The 13383-nt window shown below is 53.7% G+C and overlaps 4 protein-coding genes and 3 pseudogenes across 4 annotated transcripts, besides 17 other annotated features; all 7 read right to left on the bottom strand.

Moving 5' to 3' along the window:
• Positions 1–947: part of a mobile genetic element that runs on past the window's edge.
• Positions 1–1438: part of a sequence feature (areas not merged during assembly with more than two copies in the genome that could not be assigned to a particular haplotype) that runs on past the window's edge.
• Tc00.1047053506599.380 (uncharacterized protein) lies at positions 1094–1513 on the bottom strand (the record flags this gene model as incomplete). The annotated part of the gene is made up of 1 exon (XM_815555.1): positions 1094–1513. One exon carries the CDS (start codon positions 1511–1513, stop codon positions 1094–1096), a length of 420 nt encoding a protein of 139 aa, XP_820648.1.
• Positions 1439–2540: a sequence feature (heterozygous, Esmeraldo-like haplotype).
• On the bottom strand, positions 2034–3329 carry Tc00.1047053506599.390 (mucin-associated surface protein (MASP), putative; the record flags this gene model as incomplete). Its single annotated transcript, XM_815556.1, has 1 exon — positions 2034–3329. The coding sequence occupies one exon, from the start codon at positions 3327–3329 to the stop codon at positions 2034–2036; it is 1296 nt and encodes a 431-aa protein (XP_820649.1).
• Positions 2268–2330: a microsatellite.
• Positions 2541–3259: a sequence feature (areas merged during assembly that could not be assigned to a particular haplotype. This can correspond to areas where the two haplotypes were merged or to regions with more than two copies in the genome that were merged during assembly.).
• Positions 2745–2907: a microsatellite.
• Positions 3260–3419: a sequence feature (heterozygous, non-Esmeraldo-like haplotype).
• Positions 3420–3965: a sequence feature (haploid, Esmeraldo-like haplotype).
• Tc00.1047053506599.395 lies at positions 3614–3943 on the bottom strand (annotated as a pseudogene).
• Positions 3966–7560: a sequence feature (areas not merged during assembly with more than two copies in the genome that could not be assigned to a particular haplotype).
• On the bottom strand, positions 5253–7352 carry Tc00.1047053506599.400 (annotated as a pseudogene).
• Positions 7561–8799: a sequence feature (haploid, Esmeraldo-like haplotype).
• Positions 8800–9575: a sequence feature (areas not merged during assembly with more than two copies in the genome that could not be assigned to a particular haplotype).
• Positions 8899–8919: a sequence feature (AT_rich).
• Positions 9576–10923: a sequence feature (haploid, Esmeraldo-like haplotype).
• Positions 9711–9854: a sequence feature (A-rich).
• Tc00.1047053506599.420 (mucin-associated surface protein (MASP), putative) lies at positions 10087–11043 on the bottom strand (the record flags this gene model as incomplete). Its single annotated transcript, XM_815557.1, has 1 exon — positions 10087–11043. One exon carries the CDS (start codon positions 11041–11043, stop codon positions 10087–10089), a length of 957 nt encoding a protein of 318 aa, XP_820650.1.
• Positions 10924–13383: a sequence feature (heterozygous, non-Esmeraldo-like haplotype).
• Positions 11244–11347: a microsatellite.
• Positions 11616–12194, bottom strand: Tc00.1047053506599.430 (mucin TcMUCII, putative; the record flags this gene model as incomplete). The annotated part of the gene is made up of 1 exon (XM_815558.1): positions 11616–12194. One exon carries the CDS (start codon positions 12192–12194, stop codon positions 11616–11618), a length of 579 nt encoding a protein of 192 aa, XP_820651.1.
• Positions 11728–11841: a microsatellite.
• Tc00.1047053506599.445 lies at positions 13069–13383 on the bottom strand (annotated as a pseudogene).

A 13383-nucleotide genomic window follows, 5' to 3' on the forward strand; every position in this document is an offset into this window, starting at 1 on the left:
GCTGCCACAACGAAAACATGTCACCATTTCCCTGCGTGAAGCTGACTGTGATGCTTGCACCTCGGCGTGTGGAACACCTCTGTCCGCTGTGACCACATGGTTGGAGATGCACCAAGGCACCGTACGAGCGGCAGCCGTGACAGTCCCACAGGAACCTGTACGGACGGAATGGAGCAGGCCGAGTGTGTTGCAGCGGCAGCCTGCCACGAGCTGAAGTGCTCCGCAAACGGGAGGACTGCAATCATGCCCTCCGCCGTGGCTTCTCCATGCTGCCAGTGGTCCGTGCGAAACAGCTTGGTGCCCTCTCGATCCCAGGCCTGTGATACCCCGAGGCATGGCGGCGCCACGTCCCTGCCCTCTGGGATCGGCTGTGCTGCGGTGCTGTTGGGACTGCGTCTGTGCTCTGCCTCCGCCGGAACATCTTCCCGACGTGAGCACCGCCACTCCTTGCCGACCAGCAAGCGGCTGATTGACGTCCTCCTGCCCACTCCTCGGCATACCGGCACGCGCCCTGCAGGTCACAAGCAACCCTTTATGTCGGTGGTGCTGCCCTCCCTCACACTGAAGAGGCATGACCGCCCCGACCGCCGCCGGAACCTCCACCTGGCGTGTCCACGGCATCTCCTCGTAGAATGACGAGCAGCAGATCAACGTCGCCCTGCCCAAGCTGCAGCAGCGTCTTCTCGTCCGTCCACAATATGAAGGCACACGCCCGACGCACTAACCCTGGCACGCCAATCGTTGCAGAAGGCCTCACACGTGGATTCTGCGACAGCTCCACGGTCTTCCCAACAAGTGCCTCACGCGCAGGTCACTACCGAAAATGTCAAGCGTATCAACGAGCAAAAAACGGACAACGCACCTCTGCAAGCTCCAATGACAGCCGTAGCCCTTCAGCCACTCCTCCGCTGCAACCACCACCAGCCGCTGAGCCCCCGACAATACACGGGAAGGTCTGCCGCACACGCTGTGGAAATGCCACCGTCCTCGACAACTGAGCATCCGACTATTTGGGAACACACCCTCTCGCACGACAGCATCGTTCAGAAAAAAGAAAAAACTGGCCACATCGCTACGGACAGCCCGCAGGCCATTAACGAACAGTGGCAGCAAAGTATAACGAAACAAACATTTCCCTCTTCTCAGCATAGAAAAACGTCACCTTCACACTCGCAATTGCCACCAATGAATTCATTGCGCAATACCGCTCCGAGCTGCAATACTTCCTGGTACCATCCAGGTCCCTTGTCGACACATTGATGCGGATGGGCGCCCATCCATTCCTCCCGATGACGGTGCATCTCCGCGACGCACCCTCAGATCCAAAAAGCACGTCCCTCACCACAGCCGGGATCGAATTCGCCCTGTGGGCACGCATCGCTTTGTCAGAGGAGCAGGAGTACGTCAGGCTGGCAGCAAAGCACCCGCCGCCACAACACATCAAAAACATCATCACAACCAGAAGCACCAGCAGCAATGCAGACCGTGGGGTGACATGGATCAAGTGACGCATGCAGTACGTGAAGGAAGACACTTAATGGCTTGAAAAGAATAGGAAACACTCACAATACCCCAAAAGAAAAAATAATAATAAAAATCATACTTCCGTTGTCAAAAAAAACCACCAATTCAAAAACAGGGGTAATGGGCGCACTCAATCGCAACACAAGTAAAACAATAAAACAAAGCCAAAGCGTGGGACGACCAGCGCACACACTCTCATTGCTCCCGTAAAGCAAAACACACACACAGGGAGAGAGAGAGAGAGGTCGCCCACTCAATGCAATGGAAACAAAACAGCAACAGTTACGGTGCTCCGCCATGCAGCCAGGCAGGACGGCAGCGGTGCGTGTCGTGCAAAAGAGAGCACCAACGGGCATGCATGGGTGTGCACGCATATATACAATGGGCATATTATGTGTGTGCTTCGTGGGGTGAGGTGAGGGCGAGAGTCCACGCAAGGGAACACACACAGAGAGTGAGAGAAGGACGAGTGTGTGTGCGGGCGGTGCACGGCTCTCTCTCACTCACTCTCACGCGGCCACCACCGCAGCAGCAGCCGCACACGCAACAACAAGAAGAAGAAGCAAAAGAGGGGAGGTGGTGCGGGAGACCGCGGTGCTGCCGTCACTGTCGCTAGGCTTTGTCGTATCATTCGTTTGAGCTGTAGTTTTTGCTGCTAGGCTTTCTTTTGGTGTTGAATCTGCCGGTGGTGGCAATCGTTCTGCAGTTGGTTTTTCTGCCGGCGCTCCCGTTACTGTCGCCGTTGGTGGTACTGGTGGTGCTGGCAGTTGTGGTTGAGGTGTTGTTGGTGCGTTGCTGGCGGTAGTCGATACGCCGGAAGAGCCTTTCGTCCCCATGGCACTCTGCCCCGCGGCGCTGTGAGCTGCATCCCCATCAGCAGTTTGACCCGTTTCATTTTCTTGTGTATCAGAGGAGTGCCGTTGTGCATCGGGTGTTGACTTCTCCGGTGTCTCCCTGTTGAGTGGTGCGTTCCCTGAAGATGCTGTTGGCCTTGACTGCTCATTGTTTTTTAGAGATGTCGTGTCCTGGGTGGATGGTGCACCGCCATTATTCCGTGAAGCATCTCCATTGTTGGAGATAGGAGATGAAGAAGCACCACCGGAAGGTGGCCCGGAAACGGGACCTTCACTTTCTTTAGGATCTTTATTTTTATCACCAGTAACACGAGAAGTGTCACTAGCACCAACAAGACCGCCATCGGCTTCACCTTCAGCGGACGCTGCTGGTGGTGGTGGTGGTACTTGTAGCTTTGGTGGCTGCCCTGTTGATTTTTGTGAGTTTTCTTGTGGTTGCCCTGGCGTTGTCGGTGATCCTTGCATTGGTGCTGTTGGTGGTGGTGGGGATGTTATTGTGCCTGCTGGCGTCGGTGGTAGTGATTGTGGTACTGTTACTTTATCCTTTGTTTGAGATTTCTGTTTCACCGTTAATTCTTCGCCTTCCTCTTCTACTTGCTGTTCATGTACTTCATTGCGTTGTGTTCCGAGGCCTTCTCCTTCTACCCCTTCCTTCCCAACATTCTCTGTTTGTGGTTCGTTGACCAAGTTCCCTTGCTCATTGACGTTATTTCCTGAACGTGTATCCAACGAGTGATCCGCGGGCCCTAAGCCCTCATCGACTGACTCAAATAATTCCGGTTTTGCTGCTTTTTCGTCTCTAGAATCAGACTGTGAATCTCCCAATGGACCCTCCTTTACTCCGCCATCGACAACATCATCGACAACCGACTCCATTACCGCCGCACCGCACCACAGCACGCAGAGAGCACACACCAGCAGCACACGGCCAGTCATCATCATCGCCATCATCACTGCTGTCACTTGCGTGTAGTCTTCAGCACAAACTAACTCCCCGTCAACGCAGAGCAAAAGTAAAAAAAAGAGAGACAAGTCACGCAATCACGCACCGTGCCATCCAGGAATAAGAGTCACGCACCACAACAACAATTACGTGGGCGCGGCTCAACAACAATCAAAACGAAACAAAAACAAAAGAGAGAAGCGCTCTTCGCCCGTGCACCGTTCCTCACACCCCCACAGTTACTATTACCGTTATTCTCTCTACTCCGTTCCTCACCAGCACGCCACGCTCACTTGAACACACGCCCCTCCAGCACAGGCCTCGGGATCGTCGGGCCCTCCCAGCACAGGTAGTCCGTCATGCGCTCCCGCTGCGCCGCGACGTCAGCCACCTCCTCTCCCAGTCGAACAGCTCCGTGTCCTCCACGTCCCTCACAATCGCCGGCATGCCCCGGCCGCGCAACACACACAGCGCCACAATGTCGTGCCGCCTCTCCTCCCCAATGATGAGTGCAACGCCGAACGCGTACTTGCGCGCGTGCTCCATGCGCTGGAACCACCCGCGGATCAGGTTGGCCGTCATGAACTGCATCTTGTTGTCCTCGTTGTGCTTGGAGCAGACCCTCACATTCTCTCAATCCACGGTCTGGGTGCTGCGAGAGGCTGCCGAGAAGTGCCACTTTTGTGGAAGATCCAAATGTGCGGAAACAACGGCCACCCTCACTCCCTCACACCTCCGCTCCTTCCACTCGCCCACGCACAAGGGCGGTGTCATGGGGAAGAGAAGCCCGCCGCACAGCGCATGCACAAGGGCACAAACAAAAGCAATGCCATCCACGTCGCACCGCAAGATAGAGCCATGCGCCCAGCACACACACGGCCGCAACGAAAGAGACGGGCGGATCCAAGTCCACGCTGCAGTCCTTTACTTCCCTCCGCACCCACGGATTGGCAGGACGACTCACAGTGACGCACTGCACACACCATCCGCTTCCCTCCGAGCGCACTCAGCAGGCCGGGGCAGGGCGCCCAGTCACCCTCGTGCCATCGCAATGGGGAGCACAAACAATCGTCGTCGCGGACCATCGGTGCCACTAGCAGGAAAGAAGAAGTGGGGGCATGTCAACAGCAAAGCTAGCAGAGGGACACTCAACGGGACACGGAGACACACAGCGAAAGTGGATACGGTAACAATGGAGGCACGCTGCGGTGAGTTACCAAATAAAAGGAAAAAAGTGAGATTCCGGCATGACCCTCAAAGGAAACGATTAGAGAAATTTAATTCGGCAGAAATTTTATTTCATGTGCCATGCAACGCAATAGAAACGACCTTGTGTTTCTGTATATAAATATTGCCTGCGCAACAAAAATTAAAGAAAAGTGTTCGTACTGTTCCACGAGCCCACACAACACTCCTCACATTTCATTGCGGCATCCGGCCTGTTCCTCCAATCCTCCTTTCGTGCAGTCCGTGGAACGCACAGCAATGAGGCCGGCACCGCGTGTGGGCAAAAAAAAAGGCAAACAAGAGGGGGAAACAAATCACTCATCACGGTATTTATCAACCGAACACCGCGTAAAGAAAAAAACAAAAGTACTGATTATAACAGATAAACTGCATTAAAGGTAACATTGAAAAGTAAAAACATTGAAAGAATCAACAAACAGTAAAACGTTAAAAAATAAATAAAAACGGTGGCATAAAAAAGGGCGAGAAATGCGGCACGTATTCTCCGTGAGGAGTCGCAAATCCACACTCTGTGGCTCAGAAGACTGCCGCCCCCCAAACACAATCCCAGAAGCAGCGACACACAAGACACACACACACGCACGGTATTGTTACCGCTCAAATCACGCAGTATCAATTTCACGTCGTTGGGAGAGGGCGAGGCGGTCGTCGGGACTCACGCCGCTCCAGACCCTGCGAGCTGACTATTTGTAATAGGGATTCATGTCCAGTGGCATTGCGTTGTGCCCATTCATTTCTCTTCGGTAATATCCCCAGCAATGTGCTCTCTGACGCTGTCAACTACTCGAATCTTCTCAGATGGTGTCGGAGCCGCATCCCTCGTCGGAACGGGTGCCCCTGTCCTTGAGTGCACGCATCGCAGTGAAATTCAGTAGGCGGTTGTACAGAAAGACGTTCTTCACCGTCACATGAGATTAGTGCCCACCGCACGCGCCAAAGCAAAACCTCAGGACCTCAGGTGGCCTCTCGCCTATTATCAGCACCTCTTCTTCTCCCAGCGACTCGCCATCAACGTCCACAGAGGCCTTGTTGCCTTGCAGCATGAGTGCCACTCGGTATTCTTTCCTCGGCTCCCAAGTGCTGCTCCGTGTTGTTGTCTTGCCTTCGAACGTCGTCTCCCACTTCTTCTTGTGGCTGTACGACAGTCCCATGGTATGACTGGACTCAGTGTCCGCCAGCATCGCAGTCAGTAGAGGAGTGCTCCCGCTCGGAGCCTCTTCGATGTTCACCGACGCTACAAGTGTGAAGTAGTGGCTCAAAGATACATGACGCACATTATCACCCCGAGTGTTCACAGGCCATATTGCCCTGGACTCAAGTCCCGTCACTTCTAACCCATCGTTGTCCTTCGCTGCATTCGTCACCGTTGCATTCAGGCAAGGGTACTCGTCGTTCCACCTGTCATCACTGGCCGCACCGGACAAAACTGCCACCAGCCACGCCGTGGGTATAGACAAGCTGGAGAAGAAAATGCCCTTTTGCGTCCAAGTACTGAGGACGGACATGACCGCACTCAGTTCCTCCGTCAGGCGGGAAAGTGAGATGACACGGCATTCACCGTTGCCCCTCCCTTGTAAAAGATGCAAACTTCCATCCGAGTACAGCAGGTTGCCGGCGAGCATCCAATTCGCAGCATTGTCCACGGCAACCGGTCCAACAGAAAACGTGCGGTTGCTGTCCGTCACCCAAAGGCAGAGCGCAGTGGCCCTTTTCTTCCCGAGGCGTGCCCTCTCTGAGTGTACAGCACGACCTCCCTTTGCTCAATGCTCGCAGTGATGAGGGCATCCACATGCAGGCTTTCCTTCTGAGGGACTCCTGATCGTGCGTTGACCCACACACCTTAGAGTGCCCCGATGGCCTCCGTCCACTTTGTCCCCATGTCACGCGACTCGTACACCCTCTGGCCATTCTCGCAGTCAACAATCATGAGAAGTGATCCCTCCCATCCTGTGACGCGGGGGTTAAGGCATTTCGCAGAGGAAATGTCTTCACAGAGCGTCCAGATACTGCCGTTGTCCGTCGAATGCACGATCATGGAGTAAACGTCTTCCGCTTCATCCACCGCCATCAGAGGAAACACAAGCGTGCCATCCTCCATCACAAAACCTGCGCCACCGGAAGCAATTAACTCCGTCCATTCACCTTGTGAGAAGCAGAAGAGATCAGTTTCGAGAGTGGTTTGGGGTCGCCCCATTCGATCCGTCCACTCTGCTTGCCACCCGTGGGATTCGTGACATCACCCACAACCAGTTTCACCTCCAAGCCGCCCTCTCTCCAGCACCCACCTTCGTAGGACACATCAGAGCCTCCAGTAAGAAGAAACACTCTGTTGCCCTTCATGATTGTTGTGGGGCGGAGCACAGCACCCAAACTCTCCTCTCCCTCCGCTGCACCAAGCACAGTGTGTGCCCTCCATGTGTCCTTTTATTGACCTCACCAACAACAGTGGACCAATTCCACGCGGAGTCGATGTACCCCGCAACAGCATCAGAAGAAAAGGACATAATTAATTGACCACATTGATATTCGGCATCAATGTATCCTTCAAAAAAAAACAGCAATTACTCCACCAGCACTGACGAGAGAGGGTGCAACAAATGAATCCCTCGCCGTAACTGGAACAATCCCATCCTTCGGCTGCACCAGCGTCGTCTGCGCCAAAAATAGATCGACTCCCCGCGGCAACTCAACATTTATTAAACCACTCATCGCATCATCAATGGGATTCCCCTTCCGCTCGGTGACAGGCGTGGGCCTTCTTTCAAGTGGTGTCGGAGCCACATTGATATTTTAAACGTAAGCAAACTCAAGCTTCGTCTCGGACTTGTTGGTCGCCGTGTTAGAAGCGGGACTCTGATCGACGGTATTGAGTGCGTCAGCCGCCGCAGACTGTCGCCAATCCTCGTGTTGACGTGACGGCTCAGCATTAACTTGCGGCGCAGTTGTCCCACCAGATTTTGTGTCGTCCTTCTCTTCACGGGGCGGCGGCAACTGACAGATGCCCGTCCAGTCAGCAGCGCTGCTCCGTGCAGGCGGATGGATGGTTCCATCGGGGGAAAATTTGACGCCACCACAATTCATAAGGGCCGGCGTATTTATGTGTCGTCACATTCATCGTGGAGGCAACGGTGGCCTCTTCCTATTTCCTTGCACAGCTGGCAGCACAGTTGCTACATGTGTGCATCGCATTGGCCTCATGAAACACAGCACCCAGCTCACCATTCCTGCCATGCATGTGCACACCAAAGCCACTGAAAGTATAATTCTCATGCTGAGCCTCAGCACTGGCAGGAGAACAATTCCTCCACGCCCACACACATACGCACACACGCACGCGGTAGCTCAGGCTGCCATCACTCGAAGCACACGACACATCCACCGGCACAACCACCGCATCCGCATCACCAGATACATGTCCAGGACTCCCAGCAGCCGTCACGCACACACGGACAAGCAGCAGCAGCAGCACAAGAGCGCAAGGACCAACACGGCGCGCACAGCAGACGGCACTTCATCATCATCGTGAGTGTGGTCGTTCAGTGGTGTGGAGCTGATCCGCACAGTGAGGGACATGGAAAGCAACAGGGGAGACGAGAGGTGCGGCAGACACACACACAGAGGGCACACCGCATGACGAGAGGGCAGCAGGCCCAGCCGCACAGTTCACACACCACGAGACGGCATCCACGCAAGGAAGGCACACAACGCCAGCAGCCACCCACCATGCAGGAGGAGAAGATATCCACCACCATCTCCTCCCAGCTCATTCACACAGCCAACGGGAAATGGCCAAAACCCGCGGCCACCACACAACGCACACGGAGCGAGCACCCACCACACCAGCCACACGCGCAAGCAAACCCTCATCCATCCATGACGCGGCACCAAAATTTCCAGCCATCCCGCCCTCAATGAAACACGGAGCCAAACTCAACGCAGCCACACGCGGTGCACCACACCCGCAGGAAAGGAGACTCGGGCTGCGCACTCCCTCTCCCTCCTCCCTTCTCCTCATGGCCACGGAGGAAGACAACAGCCGTCACATGCAACTGCCAGCATGCACTGCAAAAGAAGCATTCAAATCCACTGCAATGTGCATCTTGTGTGTGTGTGCCTGCAGAAACACAAAGCAAAGAAGTAGGGGAAAAAAAAAACAGTGGAGAGACGCACAAAATAAAATGTACAGCGGAGGTGCATGGCGGAAACAACAAGAAGAAGACCGCTCAAGCTCATGATTGCACTGTAGCCCAAGCAGTGGCAATCCACACAAAATTTATTTAAAACAAAAAAAAAAGCTTTCCCCTTCATCTTACACAAACCCCATCACACAAAATAATTATAAATAAAAAAGAAATCGTCCATTACTGTTCCACACAAATTTAAAAAAGCAGCCGGCTGCCATGTGGCCACACCAAACTGTCTGCATATATTTTGCCCGCAAAATAAAATTAAAAGATATTTAAATGTCCTTCAACCGTCTGACCCTCTGTGTGTCCGCACATCGTTTATATTTCATGGGGTCATCTGCGTGTTGCTGCTCCCCTCAGCCCTCTCATCGGCGCGTGAGTGCGGCCCGCAGAGCACAGTCACTCTTCTTGTGTGCATGGGGACTGAGAGAAGCACGCAGACATGACGGGAGTCGCGTCACTCCATCGGGAGAGTGAGCGCAGCAAAAGAAAAAATCATCAGGAGGGAAAAGAAATGCTCACGAGGCCGACAGCGAAGGGACTGCCGGCGCGAGAAATAAACACGCAAAGCAAAAAATCTTAAAAACACGGCGGCAGGGTGTGGCTGTGTGTGTGGCGCTGCGGGTGTCTGCCCGCCCTGGCCGCAAAGAAAACAAAACAAGAGGGAAAGAAATGTGTGCTCCGCCCCACCGGCCCTCGTCGCACGCCCACACGTCACGGCTCCCTCAGCGCGCCGTTCGTCGCGGCCCCTCCTCATGCGTGCAGCAGGCGAGGCGCACAGGGCCGTCGTCATGAGCGTGTCGGTGGGTGTGCGAGTGGAGCAGTTGGGCGGAAACACACGGCACTCCTCGCAGGAAGAGTGCAGAAGAAACAATAAAAAGAGGAAAGAGTAGAAAAGAAAAAACGTCCATAGTGATTGCCCCCAAAAGCAAAAAAGAGAAGGGATGGTGGAGCAAAAGACTAGAAAAAAGAAACAAAAACAACAACAAAAAATTAAAAAGAAAATTTTTGAAAAAAAAAGTAAAAAATTGAAACAATAAAATATTTTAAAGTAAACAAGGAAAAAGATTTAACAAAAAACAAAACAAAAAAAAAAAACCTGTTACGGTGCTCCGCCCATGCAGCCAGGCAGGACGGCAGCGGTGCGTGTGGTGCAAAAGAGAGCACCAACGGGCATGCATGGGTGTGCATGCATATATACAATGGGCACATTATGTGTGTGCTTCGTGGGGTGAGGTGAGGGCGAGAATCCATGCAAGGGGACACACACAGAGAGTGGGTGAATGACGAGTGTGTGTGCGGGCGGTGCACGGCTCTCTCTCCCTCACTCTCACGCGGCCACCACCGCAGCAGCAGCCGCACACGCAAAAAGAAGAAGCAAAAGAGGGGAGGTGGTGTGGGAGACCGCGGTGCCGCCGTCACTGTTGCCAGTCGTCGCCGTTGTGGTTTTCGTGGCTGTGGCTTCGACTGGTGTTTCCTTCGGATTGGCTTCTTTATTTTCATCTTGTTTTTCTTCTTGTGTCTCTGCACCATCGGATTCCGGTGCATTGTTCGGAACTTCTTCTCCAGTGTCCGTGTCCGTTTCGTTGCTATCATCATTATTGCTGGCAACCGTGGGTTTTGGTGTGGCTGATTCGGCTTTACTGGTAGATGTTTCCTCCTGATCGGTGTCTGTGATTTTGTCAGTGTCCCCTTCTGTCGAATCGTTTGTTGACTTCGTGCTTACTGAGCTTTCCTCTGATTTTGGTACCGGCACGTCATCTGCATTGGCGGGTTGTCCTCCCACTGGCGAGGATGGTGGTCCTTTTGTTGGTTTCGCTGGTGGATCCGCCAGAGGTGCCTCTTCCGGTGTTTTTCCCAAGTCTCCTTCGTTTCCCAGTGCTTTTGGAACTGAAACTTTCACTGAATTTTCCGTAACTGGCGACGGTTGGGTTTGCTGTTTTGGGCATTTGACTTCATCTGGTTTTGCAGCGTACTTTTTGCAAACACCCTCAACATTAGAGAATTCAGTTTCCATGAACAGCTTAGAGTAAACATCTTTACAAAGCTCATGCATGGCACGATATACACAACAATTCACTGCTAACTCCTTCAAACTCAAATTCGTTTCGTTAGAATTTTCCGCCTCGCATTCGTTCTTTAGCAGTTCTTCCCAATTTAGGAACAAATACTCAAACTCACTGACATAAACACCGCCAGCACCGTCGGCCGCAATTCCAGACAAACCGCACCACACCACGCAGAGGGCACACACCAGCAGCACACGGCCAGTCATCATCATCGCCATCACTCCTGTCACTTGCGTGTAGCCTTCAGCACAAACTAACTCCCCGTCAACGCAGAGTGAGAGCAAAAGGGAGAAATACAATGCCGCTAAACCACACACAGACACCGCAAATTGACAAATGGCAGCAGCCCAGCGCACACCATGGGGCAGTTGGAATCAGTGGGAAGGCAAAAAGGCAAAAAACACACACAACGCCCCGTAGCAAGTAAATAGAAAAAAAAATAAACCAAAAACAATTAAAAACAAAACAACAGTAAACAAACAGCAATGAAGTAAAAACAAGTAAAAACACAAAAAACAAACAGCTGCACCAAATGACTCCAGTGCGCATGCACTCACACACAAACAAGCGTCCACGCAAACAGTTTTATGCGTGTCGTGCATATGAGTTTGTCCGGGATTCTTTCAACGTGACGGATGTGGGGAACAACGCGGAGCACACAGCAGGGCAGCAGAAGCAAGTGAAGCAAAACACAATCATTATTTTCTCTTATTTAGTTACATCGGACCACAGTAGACGCACACAAATCCCCGCGGTTGAGTGCTGGCACGCACAGCCCGCATACACCTCTTCAGCCCAGAGTGGTGTACGCCAGCGCGGATGCGGCGAGCAGCAGCGGGGCACACACCCACGCAGAGCTGCTGAGGCTGCCGTCGATTTCACGCAGACGTGACGGTGTGCGAGTGGTCGTCGTAGTTGGCGCCTTTGTATTCGTGGTACTTGGTGCCTCTGGCGCAGTGGTGGTCGTAGTAGTGGTCGTCGTGGTCGGTGCCTTTGTTGTAGTTGTCGCTGTTGTCTCGGAAGTATCTTCACCTTTCTTATTTTCTTCTTCCTTAGCGGATTTCCCTTCCTGTTCCTGTACCTTATTGGAATTACTTTCTGACTGTGCCGTTCCGGTTACTGTAGCCGTTTCCTGTGACGTATGAGTCGGCGTATCTGGTTTCTGTTTCTCCTTCCTTTCCCCCTCCTCTCTTGTCTGTGGCTGAGGAGTTGTAAGAAGCGGATCCGTTTCCTGACCTGTTCCCTCTTTCCCGACAACCTTTGGAACGGTTTTTTGTTCCGTTTTATCTTCCCCCTCTGCCACGCACACGGAGAGGCAGCAGCACATGGCGAGCACCAACAGGGCGCACAGCAGACGGCACGTCATCATCGTGAGTGTGGTCGTTCAGTGGTGTGGAGCTGACCTGCACAGTGAGGGACATGGAGAGCAACAGGGGAGACGAGAGGTGCGGCAGACACACACAGAGGGCACACCACATGAGGAGAGGGCAGCAGCCAGGCATGCACCGTACGCCGCACACCACGCACGACACACACTCCAATCCACGGCAACAGGCACACACACACAGCCCTGCCGCAACACCAACACACAGATGGAGGAGGGAGAAACAAACAGGAGCGGCACACAAGGCTCCACCGCATGCACATACGGCGAGAGCGGTCCGTCGTGTCGGCACCCCTCACGGAGGGCACGCACACACACAAGAGGAGGTGCAGCGCACACACAGCAACACAAAAGCAAAGTAACAATAAAAAGGAATGATCCCCGCACACCACGTGGATTGTTGGTCCACGGGAAGTGCAGCCAATATTCATCACAAAAACAATTCATTTGCCTTTTGGCCTTCGTTCATATTCAGCGCACACCACTTCATGCAGGCCCGGCACCACCGCAGCAGCACGCATACGTGACAACAAGATGCAAAGGATGGGAAGTGGTGTGGGAGACCGCGGTGCTGCTGTCGCTGTCGGCGGTGGTCGTTGTTCCTTTTTCATTAGTGACTGATGTTGTTGTAAATTCTTCCGGCTGTTTGACTGAGAGTGATGTGGAAAGACAACTGATGTCCTGACGCTCCGTCGATGCCTTCCCTGTCCCTTCGATTTCTGTGCTCGCCGGTGGTGTGGGTGGGTCGCTGGAGTCGGCGGGACGCTGACAGGGGTTCCAGCACCATCTGATTGAAATTGATCTGCTGCGTTCTCGTCCCCAGTCCCACTGCACCAGCTGCTGGGGGCGGTGCAGCAGTCATGCAAGAAGCAGCAGCAATGGGCTGGGGTGTCGGCCGCATCAATCAATGAGTGTGTCCGCAAGCGATAGGAACTTGCATCGACAGAGACGTCTGCACCGACGCTCGGGGATGGGGGAACAGTGGCGACAAACGGAACAGTGCGTGCCACCCCGGAAAATCCGCAAGGCGTATTGGCGCGGGCTGCGTCGTGGTGTCGCGCCGAGACGTCGCGTAGTCGCATGAGGCTGCGTTACTGCCGTGGCGATGGAAATAAATGGCGGTGCTGGTGGCGTCCTCGTCGTACGTCCCCTCCTGCCAATCCTCGCGGTAAAC

Source organism: Trypanosoma cruzi, genomic scaffold (genome assembly GCF_000209065.1).
Source record: "Trypanosoma cruzi strain CL Brener 1047053516653 genomic scaffold, whole genome shotgun sequence".
NCBI lineage: Eukaryota > Euglenozoa > Kinetoplastea > Trypanosomatida > Trypanosomatidae > Trypanosoma > Trypanosoma cruzi.